We start from the raw sequence: 20,353 nt of genomic DNA, 5'->3' as shown, positions 1-20,353 counted from the left end.
TGACGTGCTAAAAGCGATCGAGCTAATATCTCTCTCGTATTTATATTCCAGTATCACACTTGCTCAGAACGAAGCTATAGCTAGAGAGATTGGGAGAAGTAGGGGTGCAAGCTGATCGATTGATCGATTTGGCCATGCATTTCCAAGCCGCCTTCTTCCTCTACTTCCTCCTCGACCTCGGCGGCTACCGCAGCGACGTCCTCTCCGTCTCCGACCTCGAGCCGCCCTCCGACGGCCTCTTCGTCGTCGGCCTCACCGGAGGCCTCGACGCCGACGAGCTAGCCGCCGTGGCGCTCCAGGGCCACGACCTCTCCCTCGCCGGCTTCGCCAACCGGACGCGCCACTGGCACGCCTTCCGCGGCCGCGAGGGCCTCGTCCCGTCCGCGGCCAGCGTCCTCCCCTTCGGCGGCGACACCTACCGCGACCTCATCGGCGGCATCCAGAACCTCCCCGGCGTCCCCCTCGGCCGCGACGCCATGGTGCGCGCCGCCCGCGTGCTCTCCTCCTACGACCCGGCGGCGTTCGCCGCCGAGGGGAACGAGGTGGAGGAGCTCGGGCGGGCGCTGGCGGCGGTGACGGTGATGATCAGCGAGGCGGCGCGGGTGAAGCCGATCAACGAGACCGTGTCGAGCGGGTGGGGGGGGGGGGGGGGGGGGGCCCGCGTCGCCGCCGAGCACCTGCCGTACATCGAGCACTGGGACACCATGTCGTTCGAGCTCCTCCGCTTGAGGCGCACCGGGAGGTGGGACGGCCCGTTCACCGAGCTGCTGAGGAAGGACGCCGGCATCGGCGGCGCGGAGGAGGCGGGCGCCGTCGCCGGCGTGCTGATCGATCGCGACCTGGAGGAGCTGCAGCTTGCTCACGGCATCTGATCACTGCAGCTTGCAGTGCTTGCTTGCTTCATCGTCTCACGCGCGGCTGCTCGCTGAATAAAAATATTGTTGTGTGTTGTGATGTTGTGTTTTGTGTTTTCAGATCAAAGTGTTTAGAACTTAATTTGGTGAGCCGCCTCTGACGATTATTATGCAGTAAATGTTTTGTGCCTCAGTGCTGTTTACTGATGGGAGTTCCGTTTCATACAGATTGGTATTGTGATGGTTAATCCAAATTAAATTCAGCATCAAAATTTCATGAATCTAACTGCACCTTTGAGAGTGTTGACACATCACATCTACAGCAAATTAACAGCTGCAAGCATTGTTGAACATACTGTCAAAAAAAAGAATATGGCTCCTACGAAAAAAAAGAACTGTTGGATATGTACAGTGGTAACAGATTTCTTCTTTCACCGTCTGCAAGTTAAGCGGCCGCCAATGATTCTGTTACACTTCTAGTTGCATATACTGTTTGAAAACACAATCGATCAGCACGAGCGTCAATTCCAAGTGCCAAAGTGTTGGACCGAATGGGGATACTTCTTTTACTGGACCTGTTCTTCGGCACAGGCTTGATACTCCTTGTTCAGTTCATGAGGATTTGGGACATTTGCCAAACTCATTCTAGATCAGAGCAAGGCACGAGGATCTGGGCATTAGCCAAACTCATTCTAGGCCGGCCACACGCTTCTGAAATGATCAAACAGAAGCGTCCAAACAAATTTCTCCGTTTTCCTTCTGCCAATGCAAATGGCTGCACGGATCATCGGATGATTCAAATTCACACAAAATACGTTCCAATGTGTGTGCCACCAGATCATGCGCAAAAAATCTTGTATACTCATGCCCCACCTGTCTAGGGGTGGACAGAAAAAAACCGAACCGAAATGACCGAGACCAAAACCGAACTAACCGAGACCGAGAAATTCGGTCATAAATTCGGTATGCACTTTCAACTAACCGAATTTAGTTCGGTCAATTCGGTCTTGAGGCTCGGTTAACTGAATTGACCGAAAAAACCGAAATATATCAGAGGCCCAATACCACATGTGACATCTCAGCCCACTAGGCCCAATACCTCATCACGTGAGCAACAACCACCTAGTCCCTGCTCACGAAGCCACGATCTTATCCTCTGCAACTCCCAGTCCCGATGCCCGACGGTGCAGCACCGCCCAACGCCGCCCGACGGAGGAGCGCCTCCCAAGAAGGTCGTGCGGCTGTGGCGATCCCTTCCCAACCCGACGCACTCTAGCCCGGTCGCCCAGCTGCACCCTGGTGGACGGTGGTGGAAGAGACCTCGCTGGCGGAGGACGCCGGCCGTGAGCTTGTGATTAAAGCGATGGCAGCCGCGGGTAGCCGGGAACAACGACGATGGGAGACGAGATGGATGAGATATGGAGCTTTCGGAGGGGCGATGGAGATCGACGGGATCCAAGTCACAGTAGGATTAATTTGCTTGATTTGCTTCTTTTCTCTGAGTCGTGCTCTACCTGCTACTTGCTCGTGGGATCATCATATTGCTGTCGACCTGTCGTTCATCCGAGCTGCTTTGATTCGATCTGAGTTGATTTGATTCATCGATCTTTTACGAGTACTATTTTTGTGATTATTTTTTTCTGCCGTTCAAACCACAGTTAGTGTTACGGTTAGTTCGGTTTATGACCGAGACCGAACCGAACAAACCGAAGACCGAATCGCTCGGTCCTGAGTTTTCTTGAAGACCGAGTGATTCTAAAAACCGAATTTTTTAAAAGACCGAAAAACCGAACCGATTTTTTCGGTTAGACGGAATGCCCACCCCTGCACCTGTCAGCGGCTCTACTTTTCGCCTTCGCGGTCAAGAGTTTCGCTCACGCCGATCGCGCGCGGCGAGCCACCGCCGCCTCCGGCAACAAACTCGCCGCACACCTGCCACTCCGCCGAGATCTCACGCCGCCCTCTTGCCGGGCCGGCGGATAAATCGCCGCCCGCTTGCCCAAGGTTTGCACGCATTCCTCACTCCTCACCATGGCCGCCGCACCATTCCTCTTCGTCCTCCTCCTCCTCCCGCTCGTCTCTCTCAGCGCAGGGGGCACGTCGAGCTGTCCCCCACGAGCCTGAGGGGCAAGCTGTCCATGGTGGACCTGCTCGACTTCGGGAGCGGCGCCGGGGCGCTGGCGGTGAGGGTCGACACCATGTTCGTCGCCGGCTTCGCCAACCGGAGCGGCCACTGGCACGCCCTGCGCGGCAGCGACCACCTGTTCCACCGCGGCGACCACCACCACCAGCGAGCACGGCCCCTGCTGCTCCGGCCGATCGCGCGGGCCGTGCTGGAGGCCAGCCGGATGGGGAGGGCGCCCGCCGGGGAGCAGGCCCGGATCGCCGACGAGCACCTGCCGTACATCGAGCACTGGGACGCCATGTGGCACGAGCTCGGGAGGTGGAGGCGGCGCGGCGAGTGGGGCGGGCCGTTCACCGGCGTGCTGAGGGAGCGCGCCAACATCGGCAGCGCGGAGGAGGCGCTCGCCGTCGTCGGCTGGACGTTCCGGCAGTCGGCAAAAGCTGCTCGGCGACGGCTCGGCGGCGGCGATGTGCCGCACTGAGTCTACTGACCTCTATGATAAACTGTTAAAGTTAGTTGTAGAGTAGTAGTAATAACGTTTCCATTAGCGACAAGTTCTCGTTCATTTGTGTATGTGTGTGAGTCCACAATTTCCAGCAGCAGATTAGCTTGCGCCTGTGTTCGATTGTTGGGGTTGGAAACCATCCCCTCTGCACGAAAAACGGAACCGTTTATTAGCGCGCGATTAATTAAGTATTAGTTATTTTTTAAAAAAATGATTAATTTGATTTTTTAAGTAACTTTCATATTAAATTTTTTTTTAAAAAAAAATACACCGCTTAACAGTTTGAAAAGTGTGCGCGCGAAAAGCGAGGGAGTGGAGGTTGGGATCCTGATTGAACGAACGCGGAAAAAATGCTGTGTTGTTACGTTTTCGTGATTATGGTGTGTGCTATCAGCGTTCGACCAGTTCAAAACAATATTTTTGCGTGAGAGAATTGCTTTTCTTCTTTTCTAAGCTAGGCAAGGTGACTGCAGTTATTGGGGGTGGTTTCTTCTTCGAACAAGCAAGCCAGATCAATACTTATTTCCTAGCTTAACTAGCTTAACAAACTGAAAAGTGGTTGCATATTTAGAAAAAGATATTCACATAATGTTATTACTCACAGTCTATGTGGTCTGTACTTAAATATCTAGGTGCTTAATGCAAACATATAAATTCTTTTGTTTCTTCCCATGAAACGCTAATTTTCCCTATTGGTTTGTTGCTCCCCACCTTTTTTAACCCTATACCCTTCAGGACAGTTGGTTGTACCGTGGTTTAAGGTAATGTTATTATATTATAGCCATTATATCTGAAGTGAGCTTCTTCCTTTCTATGCATTTGTCTATCTTCTAAATCTGAATTAGTAATCTGTAACCTCACAATGCCAAAATATTTGCAACTGAAAACATAGGTGACTTTCTATAGTCCACCAAGGAGTGACGGCAGGATAAAAGTGGTTTTTCTCCACCATGTTGATCCATCCCAGAAAGCTTCTCCAATCACTACATCCTATTTTGCATTGAGTTAAAGCCAGTTTAGACACATCAAGTATTCTCACCCACTTTAGCATATTGCTAGCTTTTTTTAGCACTACAAAATTAATTGTGTTGTATATGCAGAGTTCAGGTCAAAATTTCCAATCCAACTATACACTCATTCATTTCTTACCTAAAATGGAAATATTTGTGTGGAGCATTTCCAGAATACGAACAAGCAAAGTTTTATATAGTATCACAACTGTCTAGCCTTTTTAGTATAGTATTTCTTTTCACCAGAGTTGATATGGGAGAGAAATTACAAAACTACTCAAAAGTGTTGTAATTTTGTATCGATGTGTGATATTTAAGTATCTTAATCTATCAATTTGAAATTACTGTCATTGGCAAGCATTGATGATTGGTAAGCATTGATATGATCGTTCCTTAATATCCTTTCCTTTGCATTGAAAGACTACTGGGAAGTAGTATTCGCTTCTTATCACTGCTTAACACTGATGCAATACAAAGCTGGTCTGATCCTTCACAATCAAGTGACACAATAGTTTATCGGTACACGATGTGTTGATTTCTCTACTTTCAGATTTATGTGCCAAAGCAAACTTGCAAACGACCTCCTGTCGTGTGTACGAGATAATGGTAAATAAGTCTCTTCAATATGTTGAGATAATTATGTTTGATACAATGTTCAATTGTTAATTCTCTTGAACCAGTTTGAGCAATTGTGTATACTCAATTCAGCAGCATCATGGTCAGGCGCGGCAATATTTCTAGTTTTTTCTTTTCAAAAAATGCATGATGTTTAGCAGTCTAGGAGCATACGTGTGAAAATTGCGAGAGTTTTTCTTCCCTTTCTCTAGCTGCCTAACGCTAGGAGGGACACGCTTTTTTCATGGCGCGACCAAAATATTGTAGACGAGCTAGGCTCTTGTTGGCACGCCGATCAGACCGGCCCGCAAGCAACGGTCTGACCGGCCAATACACGGCGGTTAGACCAGCCTTGTAGAGAAAACCAGTAACTTTATCAAATCTTGACAATTCTCTTCAATTTTAAACCTAAATGCCAACTTTAGGTGTAAACAGCTCTATCAGCATTCAACCAGTTCACCCTCCTGGTGCAGTTGCCCAACGCAAATTGCGAGGATTCATCACTACACACTGCGCATATATAGCTTTGCTTTGCTGAGGAGAGCATCAAAGCTTAGGGAGCTAGCTAGCTCGATCTCACCATGGCGAACTTCCAGGCCGCGCTGCTCCTCCTCCTCCTCCGCTTCCTCCTCAATCTCGCCGGCCACCGCGGAGAGGTTCTCTCGGTCTCGGCGGCGCAGCAGCAAGACCCACCCGGCGACGACCTGGTCTTTCTCAAACTGCGTAGCGGCGACGGCGACGGCACCGTCCTGGCCATGCACCGCCACGACATCTCCTTCGCCGGCTTCACCAACGGGAGCCACCACTGGCACGTCTTCCGCGGCGACGAGGACGCCATCCCCAACGCCAGGCGCCTCCCGTTCCGCAACACCTACCGCGACCTCATCGGCGGCCTCCACCACGTCCCCGGCCTGCCGCTCGGGAAAGCGGCCGCGGCGCGGGCCGCCGGGGTGCTCGCCTCCTACGACCCCGACGCCGAGGAGGGGACGGCGGCGGTGAAGCGGGCGGTGGCGGCGCTGTCGGTGATGTTCACCCAGGCCCTGCGGCTGGAGCCGATCAGGGAGACGGTGTCGAGCGGGTGGGAGAGCGGCGAGGCGCGCGTGGCGGCGGAGCACCTGCCGTACATCGAGCACTGGGACACCATGTCGTTCGAGGTCCTCCGGTGGAGGCGCACCGGCGAGTGGGACGGGCCCTTCACCGAGGTGCTGAGGAGGCGCGCCGGCATCCGCAGCGCCGGCGAGGCGCTCGCCATTGCCAAGCTGCTCGCGAACCGCAGCTTCGTGCAGCTGCTGCAGGATCACAGCCACAGCGCCTGATACTTATATGGAGTATATTCTGCATTTGCACGGGTGCTGTTTCTCTGAATAAAACGTTGCTCTCTATGCTCTAGTGTCAGTTCGTGTGTCACCGTGATGTCTGTGTTCGTTGTTCCCTTTCTGAATGGGATGATCTTAAATTTCAGTGTGTTTGATTTAAGTCCTATTGTGGTGGTCGTTTTCCAGATCATATCACGCGCTTGTTACAATGAGAACCGTTTGATGGGTGTAGCTATATTTATGGCGCCATATTTTTCATCAAAGAATAGTCGGTATGTATTTACATTGTAAGTCCCTAAATTACATATGTAATTTTAGTGTATTTACAATGTAAGTCTCAAAATTACATATGTAAGTACTAAAATTACATATGTAAATTCGAAAATTACATACTAATTACATATGTAAGTGGGTTGTAAATGAGGTGTAACTACTGTGTAAGTGGCTGAAAAAAAATCGACTGTAGCATATGGCGCCATATTTCTAGCAACTCCGTAGTTTATTTGATCCAAATCGGCATCACCCTGTGTTGCCTTTTTTTTCTTCCAACAACAAAACTTATTGGATATGTGCCTGTCGGTATATGTCAGAGACGTAAACCATTTATTCCATCACCTTAAAGAAAAACACGAACTACCATTGTCAATTCAAAATCAGCAATCAAATTTGACGAATTAAGTTACACCTTTGACAGTTCACGCACCTACGTGCTTCACATCACATTCTGCACAGCAACAACACAATTCGTTCAACATGCAGTCAAATGCAGATGTCACCACTCACAAAATGCAGCAATATCTACTACCACCAGATTATGATAAAAGTAAAATTACTTCAAGACTAAGTTTATACATAAATACAAGGAAAAAGTATGGATTACCCTGAACTATCACGGTTGGCTGAATTACCTTCTGAACCCGAAACCAGACATAACGCACCCTAAACTTTTAATACCGGATGAATTACCCCCATCGATACTATTTTGAGCGGTTTTGACTTGAGCTTGTACACGTGGCGCCAACGCGGCAATCTAGTCAGAAAAAGACTTCTTGGGCCCACATTTCATCTCTCTTCCTTCCCGGTCTCCCTCTCCTCGGTCGCGCGCTCTCTCTCTCTCCCATGCACGCGGCTGCGGACGGGCGGTGGGCGGCGGTGCGCGGGGACGCGCCGTGGGCAGTGGCGCGGGGGGACGGGCGAGGCGATGGGCGCTCGCCGCCGGCAGCTTGCCATCCGGTTTCTTGTGGTGATGAGCTCAGGTAGCTGCAGAGAAATAAGAGGAACTTGTTGGCCAAATGACCATCGCCGGCATAGGAACAGCAGCAGCAACAGGCCTTCGACTTCCCTGGCTCCAGCTAAGACCAAACAGCACGAGCAGCAGCAACATCACTTGGCGCAGCAGAGCCGCCTCGACAAGCTGAGGCCTGAGGGTGCAGCAGGGCTTCGACCCGCCGGCCGGGTGAGAGGGGAGGCCATGGCTTGCTCCGCATCGACGGCGATGAGCACGCCCAGCCTGCCGCCATGTACGACCACGCAGAGGCGCCGGCCGGGCATGGATCGTGCGCGTTCTCGGAGATGTTAAACTTCCCATCGCCGCGTCCAACGGGGCCCTCCGCCACCGAGCTGCTCGCCAGCCAGATGAACGCCAACTACCGGTTCGGGTTCCGGCAGGCGGCGGGAGGGGTCGCCGGATTGGCCGGCGGCGAAGGCGCCAGTCGGCTATCCACAAAGCATCGGACGAGCGGCGTTGAGGTGGCGGCCGCGCGGTTCCAGGTCAAGCGGCGCGGGGGTCGGCGCGCGAGGGCCGGTGACGGGTGGCGCCTAGGTGGCGGCCGCGCGGTCCCTGGTCGAGCGGCGCGGGGGTCGGCGCGCGAGGGCTGGCGACGGGCGGCGTCGAGGTGGCGGCCGCGCGGGCGCAGGTCGAGCGGCGCTTGCGGTCGGCGCGCGAGGGCCGGCGACGGGCAGCGTCGAGGTACTCGGCGATCACCTCCTCCGCCTCCCTTCCCCGCCGCGCTGGTGCGTGCCACGCTCGCGGACAGGTCCTTCCGCGCTCGCCGCCCCTTTCGTGCTCGCCACCACACGACGCCGGTCTTCCTCTCCGCCGCCTCCGCCTCCGGCCTCGTTCCTCACCGGCGGCGGCTGGGCCTCCGCCTCGTTCCTCCCAGGGCGGCGCGAAGAAGTTCGCCGTCGCCGACCCCGCACACCTCCCGTCCCCGTGCCGTCGCCATCTTCCCATCCCCGCGCCGCCGTCCACCATGAGCTCCGGCTGCCTCCTCCGCGGGCGGCCAAAGGGAAGAAGAGGGCGGCGGCGGCGGCTGGATTTGGGGGAACTGGCTCGCCTCCGCCCCTAGCCCGAGTACGCGCACGAGAGAGAGAGAGAGCGCAAGGGAGCTGGGAGAAGTTGGATGACAGATGGGCCCAGGGATTTTTTTAATTTTTTTTCTGATTAGGCTGCCACATTGGCGGCACGTGTGATAGCTGAAATCAAAACCGCCCAGAACGGTGTTAGGGGTCGTTTGTCCGGTATGTATAGTTTATGGTGTAAAATATCCGTTATTTGAATTTAGGAGGGTAATTCGGTCGACCGCGATAGTTCAGGGGGTATTTCGTACTTTTTCCTAAATACAATCATATTTACAACAACAAATTAGTTTCATTAAATCAATAATCAAAATTCAATGATCGAATATATTTTCATAACATATTTGTCTTAGGTAAAAAATGTTCATGTTTTTTCTATAAATTTAATCAAACTTAAAACAATTTATCTTTGACAAAGTAAAAAAATGACTTGTAATCCAAAATGGAGGAGTATATTTGACTTTTTTTTTTTTAGTTTTTACAGCGCTGTCAATAGAGATTCCGGGCACGCCGATCACGCACGCCGGCCGCGCCCGCCTCCGGTCTCCGGCGACAAAATCGCCGCTCACCTGCCAACCCACTCGACCGCGCGCCGCCGGCTACAAAATCGTCGCCATCGTGGAAGAACCGGGCCACTGGCTAGCTAGCTCTCCAGGTTTGTTGCACGTACGACGCCATGGCCGCCGCGCTCTCCTTCTTCCTCCTCCTCCTCCTCCTCCCGGCGCCGCTCCTGCTTCTCCCCCTCGCCGGGAACCTCCCGGCGGCCGTTCTCGGCGAGGTGCGAGTCGAGCGCGACCTGATCTTGGTGGACCTCCAGGACTACGGCAGCGGCGTGGGGACGCTCGCCGTGAGGCCCGACGTCTTCTCCGTCGCCGGCTTCGCCAACCGGACCGGCCACTGGCACGCCCTGCGAGGCAACGACCACCTGTTCCGCGGCGACCTCGTGGCGACCCCTCTCCCTTTCGGCAGCAGCTACGGCGACCTCGTCGGCGGCGTCAACAACCTGCTCGGCCTCCCCCTGGGGTCGCCCTTCACGAGCTACGCCACCGTGGTGCTCTCCGGCTACGACGGCGGCGGCGGCGGCGAGGCGGCGGCGGTGAAGCGGGCGCTGGCGACGCTGGCGGCGGTGATCTGCGAGGGGCAGCGGCTCCACCCGATCCTGGAGACCATCCTGACGCGGGGGCGAGGGGCGCGCGTCGCCGCCGAGCACCTGCCGTACATCGAGCACTGGGACGCCATGTGGGAGGAGCTGAAGCGGTGGAGGCGGACCGGCGAGTGGGGCGGCGGGCCGTTCGCCGGCGAGCTGAGGGAGCGCGCCAGCATCGGCAGCGCGGAGGAGGCGCTCGCCGTCGTCGGGTGGACGTTCCGGCAGCTGCTGCTGGGCGACGGCTCCATTCCGGCGATGTGCCGTGCTGAGCTCTAATCGAAACTTGGCGGGAACAACATTACTAAACGTTGCGGTGCTAATCTGAAGAACATGAAGATTAGATTACGACACGCAAAAATAAAAAAGTATTAGCATATTATTAATTGAGTTTAATTATTATAAGAGTAAATTTTAGAAAACTGCAAGTTTAGTGATAAAACTATCAGTTTACTGCAACATTAGCGACATATTTCAGTTTGCTGCAACAATAGCATGAAAAATTATCACAAAACTGCAACTTTTACGTTATATGCTGCTACAGTACATATATGTGACAACTGTAGTAACATATAACATAAAAGTTACAGTTTTATCATAATTTCTCGTGTTATTGTTGCAGCAAACTGAAACATATCGCTAAAGTTACAGCAAACTGATACATTTGTCACTAAAGTTGCAGTTTTCTAAAATTTACTCTTATTATAAATTTAGAAGATATTTTTTTTATTCTAAAATAACTTTTATATAAAAAGTTTTCATACGAAACACACTATATTTAGCATCTTGATAGAAAAGAACAAGACCGTGCAATAAGTTATGGTTAACGACTTGCGTGCAATTTCTCAACTCGAACAGCAGATCAGCTATTCAGCTGTACTGTGTTTATGATGCGTGTCGTCAGTTCAATATCACGAAGTATGAGAAATTGCAAGGAAAAAAGCATCCCATAAATCATTTAAAGTTTAAAATTTCATCATATAGGTTATTTTATTACCGACATACACCCCTACTTAATTTTGTTGCAAAAATCATCTTTTTGCTCACGTGCTTAACCAAATTAGTCCGTTATCGTTGATGTAAAGTCACCACAGACTAAGTTAGTTGAGTCAATTAATGTTGTTCAAATGTTTGAATTAGATTTATTTTTTTTTATGTTTGATTGAATTTTTTTTTCTCATTTAGTGAATGTGATAACATTTAAGTTCTTATCATCAATTTTATTTATGAAATCTAAAAAAATTGTCAAGATAATACAAAGTATTTAATTTTGGTAAAGATTACATTAACAGCTCACACTTTATGAAAATATATTGATTTGGTTAAACATGTGTGCATTGGGATGCTTTTTGTAATAAAACTAAGTAGGTTGATGAATATTTGAAACAAAATGATTTTAGAGAGTGGTATGTCGAACTTCAAACAACTTATGATGTTTAGCATACAACCCAATGCTGTGCAGGAGCTCAGGTCCTATACAGCATTCGGTTGTAGAGAAACAGCGAAGGGAAACTGGAATCCCATTGTAGCATGTTCAGATAAGTAGGAGTAACAAATAAGAAAAGGGAAACTATTTACATCCCTATAGGGGATATCCACTTATTGTTTATATGTCACTTAAATGGTTATTAAAAAAATTTGAGAAGATGTATTAACATGTGATATGTCATTCTGTAAACATGCAAGTACAAATTCAACTTTTACATCTCGCAACGGAAAAAACAAATTTGATTGTAGTTTAATTTATTTTTTTCGTTGCGAGATGTAGAAATTAAATTTGAACTTGCATGTTTGTGGAGTGATATATCACATATTAATATATCTTCTTAATTTTTTTAAAAAAATTTTCATAACTATTTGAATAACATGCAAATAATGAGAGGAAGACCCCTCCCATAAGAAAACAAATCTTGAAAAAAGCCAAATAGTGATCCTGGAGGAAGAGCACCTTCTTTTCCAGACATGAAGCATGCAACTCCAAGCAAAAAGAAAACATGTGTATGTGTAATAGTTTAGCACTATGGAATCTGACGCTTCCAATGGAGTAGTACCGACCGACGACCGGCTATGTGGGTGTGTAAGTGTAACAACCGTAGATGTGTGACATGTGTCCCCCGTACATTACCAACGGACGGATGGAAAGAGTGATGGTCCTCCACGGTACTGCACACTGATATGTGGACCCCACAGATATTTGGATCTACAGCCAATAAGTAGTACTGCAGAGAACATGGATTGGGATAGAAAGAGAGCTCATAGTTTTATCTCATGTTGATAATGGATATTAGAGGCATCCATACAGTCATACTAGTATCTTTGATATGTACATTGTTAAAAACTGTTAACTAGTAAGGTGATGTGATCATAGTTGCTATTGATATAACATTAACAAACCCTGTGCTCCACTCGAGACACTCATGGCTATGATTGGCCCGATTTTTCGATGAGTTGAAGATAACTATGATTTGAGAGAAACGTTGATGACCCAACTACAGCCGTACGAGGTGTTGTTGCGTTGCGTCTTAGTGATTGATACACCGATGCAGATCAACCTTATTGCTACAAGCAAATCGAAGAAACAAGCAATAACAAGATAAAAGCAATCTGAATTGCAAATAGGAATTGAAAACAAATGATAAGTTGGGTTCCGAAGACAAACAAACGGACTAGCCGACATGCGCGATGTAAGAAAGTAACAATGACTAAACTTTAATCTATACAAAACCCGAAAAACCCTAAATGGTACCTAGCTATTTAAGAAGGTGGGGGGACAACCAAAGGGTCCGTAGGGTCGTGCTCCATTAGGTTTGGGCGCACCCTACATGGGTCCTAGTTGGGCCGGGATCCCAAATGAAGTTACAAGCCTAATGGCCCAAGATAGGTAGGCATCACCTTATTTCTTCAATTGCAAATGACTAACATGTAATTTGGTGATGAGGCTGGATCCTTTGGAAAGAGGACTTCGAGAGTTTTTCATCAAGTACTCATGGATCGGAAACGAAGATCGTATGCATATTTGGCGGCCGTTTGAAGTCAACGTTGCTGCAGTTGGCCGAATTGGATTCTAGAGTGTGGGCAGCTTGTCTCCCTACTGTGCTATGATATGAGCAACGGTTATATCAATAGCAACTATGGTGCGGCACTGTCGACGTTTGATGTCGCGATTTGGGTATTTTCATAGTATGGGGATCGTTGGTACTAGGATATATACGAGACTGAGGTAAAAGAGACAGTGACGAGGATTTTTATACAGGTTCGGGCCCCTGAATTGTTAGTTAATAACCCTACATCCTGTTGGCCGAAGCCGGTATTGCTCTTATTCACCATAATCACACCAGTACAATATTTGGGGTAGCCTATCTAACTGTTGTTGACATGGCAGTCTAAAGGTCTGACTCGTAGTCGACAACAGGGTAGTCTTCCTCCTCGAGTTCGTGCCGGCGAGATCAGAGACATCGCAATGTCTCTCCTATCAGTATCCGGAGACACCGTCGGGGACTAGCCATGCCTATCTCTGAAGTCGATATCCGGTGTCTTATCTTGGTGTATGTTGGCTTCTATGTTGATCTTCTATCTTGATCTATTGTTTCGTGTATGTTGATTGTGTCCCCTCTCCTCCTAGGGGGCCTTGTATTTATATCCATAGATGCCTCCTTGTCTAAGTAGAACTAGAGAAATCAATATGGATACAATCCGAGTAGTCATTGTCGTTTTCATATAGAACTCTGGTTGTCTTTCCTTATCCGGAACTCCTCCTATATCCGAGGATTGTATCTGTATAAGACATGGTATGTGGTGGATTCTGTCGAAATTTAATCAACTAATATTAGGTATGTAGTATCCATAACCCTGACAATGGTCACATCATAAGGTTAAACCTGTGAAAGAGCACACCCAAGATGACTCGAGTGATTCATGATTGGTGGGCCAGACTGATTGGAAATATATACTACCCCGTCCAAAATATAGCTATTTCTAGCATAGTAACTTGTCCTAAAATAAAGCTATTTCTTCACCTACCCTCTCCTCTCAACCCATCACAACCATTCTCTTCGTCTACTTTCTCTTCTCCACCAATCACAACCCTCTTCCAATCATTTCTACCTACTTTCTTAATACACGTGCGTACCTAAAAAAATGGTTACATTCTGAGATGGAGGAAGTAGAAAATTAGATCCGATGAAAACAAATAATCTAAAATTTTTATTCTATATTTTAAAAAGCAAGGGTAAAAACCATAAACACGCTAAATTTTGTTTTTTTTAAAAAAAGGTTGAAAATTAGCTGCGGCTTTTCAACAGACATACAAAACCTATGGGCTTGTTCAGAATGATGCCACTTTAAATCATATCACTTTTGGTAGAGTTGCTAAATTTGCGCATCCATTTAGTTTTTTTTTTCAAATTTTAATAAATATATAGGAAATCCTGTCAAAATTTTAAAAACATTACTCCCAAATTATAGGACGCCCTTTTTTAAGGAAAATCAAACTGGGTAGCTTTTGACTAATAATCATACTAACTATATCTATACTAAGTATTATGCATGCTATATCACTAGATTCATACATTGAAGCACTTTCATGTGATACTAATTTCATATTTATTAGGATCATAGAATAAAATAAAAATCTGAAAACCGTATTGAAAATATAGACCTTATAATCAAATGTTACCTAATTTTTGGCTTCAATGTGAGCATCCCATATGCAACTATGGAAGCCGTGTCAACGCCAGCGGATGAGCGGGTCGTGTGTTCGTGTCCACCCCTATCCCCTCATCACCCTCTTCTCTCGGCTCTCGCTTCACTTCCTCCACTCCCCGCGACGCCGACGACGACGACCACGACGCCGGCGACGGCGACCTCCCGGCAGCTTATATTCCTCCCCCCGCTTGCTTGCTTCCTCCCCACCTCGCCTCCATCCTAGGTGAGCCCAGCCACACGACCAGAGCTGTGCGAGGGCTAGCTTAAGCTAGCCTTCGCCTTCGGGGTCCTCCTCGCGGTCTCCGGCGATCCCGCCCTCCGCCGCCGCCGCCATGTCGGAGCACCTCGCGCTGCGGAGCTCCGTCGGGAGCCACAGCTCCGCGCTGCCGCCGTCCTACCACCACCACCGCCGCCTCCCGCCGCCGCAGCAGCAGCACCCCGACCCGCTCAACTCCGTCTGGATCCGCCGCCTCCACCTCCTCCCCCACCAGCCGCCCCCTCCCCCGCCCCCGCCTCCGCTCCCGCAGCCGCAGCACCACCACGACGCCGTCTCCACCGACGAGTCCCGCACGCCGCCGCCGCCGCCTCCCCCGATGGGCGCCCCCGGATTCGGTCCCTTCCGCTGGAGCCCGCGCCCGCTGCGTGGCGCGCCGCTCGCCGCGTGGGACGCCGCCTCCCCCGTCCGCAGCGGCGGCGGCGGCGGCGGCGGAACTGGACCACCTATGCTCTCGCCGTTCTTCCGCCTACCCGCGCCGTCGCCGTCGCCGCCGGTGACCGACTTCGGGGAGTTCTCGCCTACCATGCCACTTTTCGAGGTTGGCAGCAGCAGCGGCAGCGGCGGGTTCCCGGGGCCGTCGTCGCGGATGATTCCCGGCGGCAGCTCATCTCCTTTTGCAATGGGAGTTGCAGGTATAGATTTTTCTTTCTTCTTCCTTGCACACATCTTCTTCTGCATTGCAATTATGTACGGAATTATATATTTGTTCCAACTTATTGGGTGGAATTGCAGCCTGTTTTTTCTTTTTTTTCATGCGCAAAGTATTCCATTCAAAGTGAGGGTGGCGATGAGCAATTCAACTTAGAACCTTCACTTGATTTTGAGAAACATAAAAATGACCAAGCATGCTGGGATCATCCTATACATGATAACGCAATCACTGGCATGCTTTTGTTTGGTCTAAATTTTATACTAACTGGTATGGTAGCACAAGAGAGGAAAGTATAGCCACTCCTCGTGGTTTTGTCAATGTATAAGTCATCATTCACGATGGCATTAGCAAATGGTTTTATGCTTAACTAGTTAATTTTGTGTAGTAAGACTAGTGAGCAACTACAAACACATTATGCACAGACTACAGAGTTGTGCCATGATGATGAATTATTTGAGGAAAAAAAAAAGGAAATATGGACTGAATATTGTGGATGTTTGTCATGCTATTGACTAAGATACTAGGTCTTCTGATTAACAAGTCACCTTTTCAATTGTTGTACCTTCCCATTTTCTCTTCAACCTTTTCCTTCAACTCCTTATCCCCCCCCCCCCCTCATGTCATCAGAATTTTCTATAAAATTTGCCATTTAAGAAAATATATGATGTAAATTAGTTGGAGCTTGAAAATGTTACAGTTACAAAAGCAAGTATTTACGGCAGAGGAAGCAATTTTTTTCTACATAGTCAATATGGTTCAAATACTGTATGCGTTTGTTCGATACAGGTATCTGTTTTTTTGTTCTTTCTGTGCATCCTTAGGATTTCTCGCTCTTCTGACTTGAGATATTGTAGCTCTAAGCCTGTAATAGAATCCAATGATTGTCTTACTGCAATACTATTTCAGCATGTTATCCAATTTGAATCTACGCATACTTACTGTTGGTTTTACAGTGGATCTCAATTAATTGTGATTATGAAATTTCTCTTGTCATAGCTGCTGCTTACCCTAGCCATGCTGTGGACATGGTTCCCATAAGAACTCTTCAGGTAAGTTTTTCATCTTCATTTCTCTCATTACATGGTGTGATGCAATAGATTATAGTTGCACAAAAAGTGACGAGGGCATTAGTTCAGACACTTCATATCTGGGCATGTGCATCTGGTGAAACTTTGTAAGATGCACTTATCTTTACAGTACTGATTTGACTAGTATCAATTCCAAGTTGCTAATTCTGCAACTTGCTTGCCTGGGATCATCAGATGTTACGTTACAATGAAGCTTTCAGGATGAGAACAGTGCTAGCGCAGTTGGCAGGGGCAGTCGTGGGATGGAATACTGTTGCTTCTTAAAATAATGAAAATCAAGGTTTGGTGTCCAAGTTTTTTTTTTTTAAAGGAAACCTTTCAGGATAAACTTAACTTCAATACGTTATGTTGAGACTTATTTAGCAATGGCTATCAGCAGTTTTTTTTTTCTGTTCACTTAAGTTTTTACAATTCAGCTTACTAGATATCAAACATCATTATGTTGAAGTGATGAGTAAATTTCTGTCAGGTTTTGCCAGCTATCAAGTTAATTAGAATGCCGTAAAGCTGGAGTGCTGCACAAGTGCATTACCCATAGAAATTTATTTACATAGTGATTGTGCGTGATTGTAGGTGAGTTATATCAAGTTAGATCAAAAGGAAGGTGTGCAAGATCTATATGTGGTGAATTGAAGATGTTCAGTGCTTCAAGCGGTAACTAAAATCCGAATAGACGAAAATAAAGAAAATAGGTCTAATCGTTGACATGGTACCATAAAAAGTTAAATATTTTTGGCTTTAACTCGTGTCGTTCTTTCAAAAGTTCAGTTTCCTAGACACCACACGTCTTCATTCTCCCATGTCTTCAATTGTATCTTGCTAATCATTACTCCCTCCATTCCATAATATAAGGCACAACCACTTTTTTTTTAGATGTTCCATAATATAAGGCATGCATACATGTAGGCAATTAACTATGATCCATTCTCCATTAAATTATTACTTTTTTAAATCCTACACTCTCATGTTCTCTAATTCTATTGGATGCATGCATTGTATTTACTAGGTGAAACTCCGCGTATTGCTGCGGGAATTTAGTATGAAGATATACATTGAAACATTATTTGAATTATGTCGGATGATAATTTAACATGTTTGTGTTTGAAAAGCTCTTAAATTATAAAAACTATAAAGATATAGCATGTTTGCATGATGTTTAAATGTGATGATTGTTAGTGGATGATGATGTGGCATCTTGTTAATTAGTGGATGATGATGTGGCATCTTTGCATGAAGATATACATTGAAACATTATGTGAATTATGTTGGATGATAATTTAACATGTTTGTATTTGAAAAGCTCTTAAATTATAAAAACTATAAAGATATAGCATGTTTGCATGATGTTTAAATGTGATGATTGTTAGTGGATGATGATGTGACATCTTGTTAATTAGTGGATGATGATGTGGCATCTTGTTAGTGGATGATGATGTGGCATCTTTGCATGTTAAGCTTAAGGAGTTAGTGCGGGATAACTTTATAGTAAGATATGATTAGGATGATCCAAACTACAAGATGATAATAATTGTTTCTTGGTCTTTGGGTTAGGGGTGGTTATGCCTTATATTTTGGAATGGAGGGAGTACCTAGTAACTAGTGGCACTCAACTTATAAGGTGACATTTCCTAGAAGCATGTTGTCTAAGAGTAATCTTGCTAGCAAGAGCTCATAATTTTCCATTGTCAGCAACCAACTCTTATTCATGGTCCATACTCAAGTCTTAATCTTAAATTAATTGAACCATCTAAGTGAACAGCAGATTCACCTTGGATCTTTCTAACGTCAGTGCCTGTGATTGTTACTCTTGAGTTGTTTTTTCCTGGCTGAAGGGATGGCAGGCCATGCTAGTTGCCATAATTGTATGTTGAATTGTTGGTTGGTGATTTGTTCCAGGATAACATATAGAGATCTTATCATAAACAGAAACTGTAGGATACCAATAACTACCAATTGAATTGTAGTAGTCCAAGGCTGGATTCATTTGTTTGTTTACAACTTTACATGTTGTATTACTGCAGATTAACTCTTGATCTCTTGCAGGATATCCATGACCGACAGCAAAGTGTGATACCAAGAAATTTTGCTATGCGTTCTCCTAGTTCTGGAAGCCAACATGATGGATTCTCATATTGGAACATGGGGAGGTTTCGGCGAAACACCACCACTTCCTTGGTCTCACCGACTGGTGTCACACCTAGCAGTTTTGGCAAGAAGAGGAACGCCGATTCAAGCAATTTCCTCCCTCTGAAGTTCAGGAAAATGAGCGGGGCAACTTGACAGCCGGCCAATGCATCATTGAGGGCATAAATTCTCTGCTCTCTGGAATAGCATGCAGTAACTCAATTCACAACGTAATACTATAGCTTAAGGAGGCTGGAGCTGGCGGCATTTTTGGGGCAACCTGTAAATTGTAAATTTGCCCCATATCCGTTGCATGGTATCCAAATCCAACACACCGATGTGTTTGGTCATTGGTGCTGGGTGCCACTACTAACCTGCATGTTTGTAGAATCTGGTGGCACCATATATAGCCGTATAGATAGGGAGATGCAATGTGCCACATCTCTCACGATGCTTGTATACCTCGGAAATAAAGCATTGCGTGCACTTATACAACAGTTTTGCCATGAGAAAGGCTCTATGTTGCTGAACATTTTTTGTTTGCCCCTCTTGTATTTATGATGTAATCGACTTGATTAATACTCTCTCCGGTTCTGTAATTCTTCTTGTTTTGGATAAAGTTGTGGTTAAACTATTAGAACTTTGATGAAGAGATCGTGATATTGTACAAAATGACAAGAATCATGGAACTGGAGGGAGTGCTATTTTTGACCTGTTAACTGCAGAAGTGCAGATTAGTAGAAGGCAAGATGGTTATAAACGAAGTTGAACAGAGGAGGAGGCGAAGGTTGCATGGGCTCAGCCGACAGAGAAAGATGGATGGAGCAAAGTTGTCCACTAGCCCAACCAAAAACAGGGCAACCACATAGGCCCATCCTTGATAGTAACCCAAAATTTGCAGATTTGCCGGATTGAAAGATGGAACGTTTGATGATACCGACTAGAGTGTTGCTAATAACCAGTTGAATAACAAAGGTTAGTCTTGCTACCTCCATTCTGAAATGCTCCTCACTTAGCATTTAGCAACTTCATGTACTATATATATTGGTACTTAGCTATAACCATGAAGTTCAATTCATATATATGCATCCGGATGCTTTGCATATTTTACTAAACTAACAATGTTAGTTCCCCTTTAAAATCTCGTTCTACTCATTGTTTTTCTAAGCTGTTGGCATTCATCACACAAAGATAGAACACTGACGGCTCTTGATGGGGATGCGCTAACAACAGTCCACACAAATTAATTTTGCTACTCGACAGGTCAGAAAAGGACGGTGAATAGTTTCGACGCCATTACAAGTGTCGGTCTTGCTATCTATCCATAAGCCGTACATACGTTTGCCTAGATTCCTGGCCTTCTGTCCATTTCAGTCCACACTCTTTCCTCTCTGTTTCAACTACAGTTTTTTTTTTGTTGTTGTTTTTTTTTTGGGGGTTCATGTCGTCACTTTACACACTCTCTCAAGTCAAGTCTCAATCTCATGTTGACAAGGTAGGAGTAGAAGAATCAATGGAGCCCATGGCCACATGCTGACCTTGAAATTAAGTGGACTCTGATTAACTGGTCATCGTGGATGT

At 47.0% G+C, this 20,353-nt stretch overlaps 5 protein-coding genes across 8 annotated transcripts; all 5 read left to right on the top strand.

Moving 5' to 3' along the window:
* The first annotated feature begins 30 nt into the window (after window positions 1-30).
* LOC4333765 (60 kDa jasmonate-induced protein-like) lies at window positions 31-1,057 on the top strand. Its single transcript, XM_066308251.1, has one exon. The coding sequence runs from the start codon at window positions 135-137 to the stop codon at window positions 870-872; it is 738 nt and encodes a 245-aa protein (XP_066164348.1). The 5' UTR covers window positions 31-134; the 3' UTR covers window positions 873-1,057.
* Window positions 1,058-2,698: 1,641 nt separating this feature from the next.
* LOC4333763 (uncharacterized) lies at window positions 2,699-3,595 on the top strand. Its single transcript, XM_026023809.2, has 2 exons — window positions 2,699-2,858; window positions 2,947-3,595. Exon 2 carries the CDS (start codon window positions 2,993-2,995, stop codon window positions 3,458-3,460), a length of 468 nt encoding a protein of 155 aa, XP_025879594.1. The 5' UTR covers window positions 2,699-2,858; window positions 2,947-2,992; the 3' UTR covers window positions 3,461-3,595.
* Window positions 3,596-5,654: 2,059 nt separating this feature from the next.
* On the top strand, window positions 5,655-6,589 carry LOC4333762 (60 kDa jasmonate-induced protein). Its single transcript, XM_015773938.3, has one exon. It carries the CDS (start codon window positions 5,691-5,693, stop codon window positions 6,423-6,425), a length of 735 nt encoding a protein of 244 aa, XP_015629424.1. The 5' UTR covers window positions 5,655-5,690; the 3' UTR covers window positions 6,426-6,589.
* Window positions 6,590-9,459: 2,870 nt separating this feature from the next.
* On the top strand, window positions 9,460-10,206 carry LOC136355684 (60 kDa jasmonate-induced protein-like). The gene has a single exon (XM_066308509.1). The coding sequence runs from the start codon at window positions 9,460-9,462 to the stop codon at window positions 10,204-10,206; it is 747 nt and encodes a 248-aa protein (XP_066164606.1).
* Window positions 10,207-14,728: 4,522 nt separating this feature from the next.
* LOC4333761 (formin-like protein 5) lies at window positions 14,729-19,422 on the top strand. 4 transcript variants are annotated; one of them, XR_001544783.3, is made up of 5 exons: window positions 14,729-15,540; window positions 16,557-16,609; window positions 16,823-16,928; window positions 17,222-17,302; window positions 18,692-19,422. XR_001544783.3 is itself a non-coding variant. In XM_015777207.3 (4 exons), the coding sequence occupies exons 1-3, from the start codon at window positions 14,964-14,966 to the stop codon at window positions 17,279-17,281; spliced, it is 690 nt and encodes a 229-aa protein (XP_015632693.1). In that variant the 5' UTR covers window positions 14,729-14,963; the 3' UTR covers window positions 17,282-17,302; window positions 18,692-19,422. The 4 variants fall into 4 exon arrangements, 3 of the variants coding, with proteins under 3 accessions (XP_015632693.1, XP_015632690.1, XP_015632689.1); XM_015777207.3 differs by lacking the exon at window positions 16,823-16,928; XM_015777204.3 differs by lacking the exon at window positions 17,222-17,302.
* The last annotated feature ends 931 nt before the right edge of the window (window positions 19,423-20,353 follow it).

The sequence above is a fragment of the Oryza sativa genome, chromosome 3 (genome assembly GCF_034140825.1).
Source record: "Oryza sativa Japonica Group chromosome 3, ASM3414082v1".
NCBI lineage: Eukaryota > Viridiplantae > Streptophyta > Magnoliopsida > Poales > Poaceae > Oryza > Oryza sativa.
The sequence above is the reverse complement of the archived record's forward strand: the minus strand, read 5'-3'. Positions and strand labels throughout refer to the sequence as shown.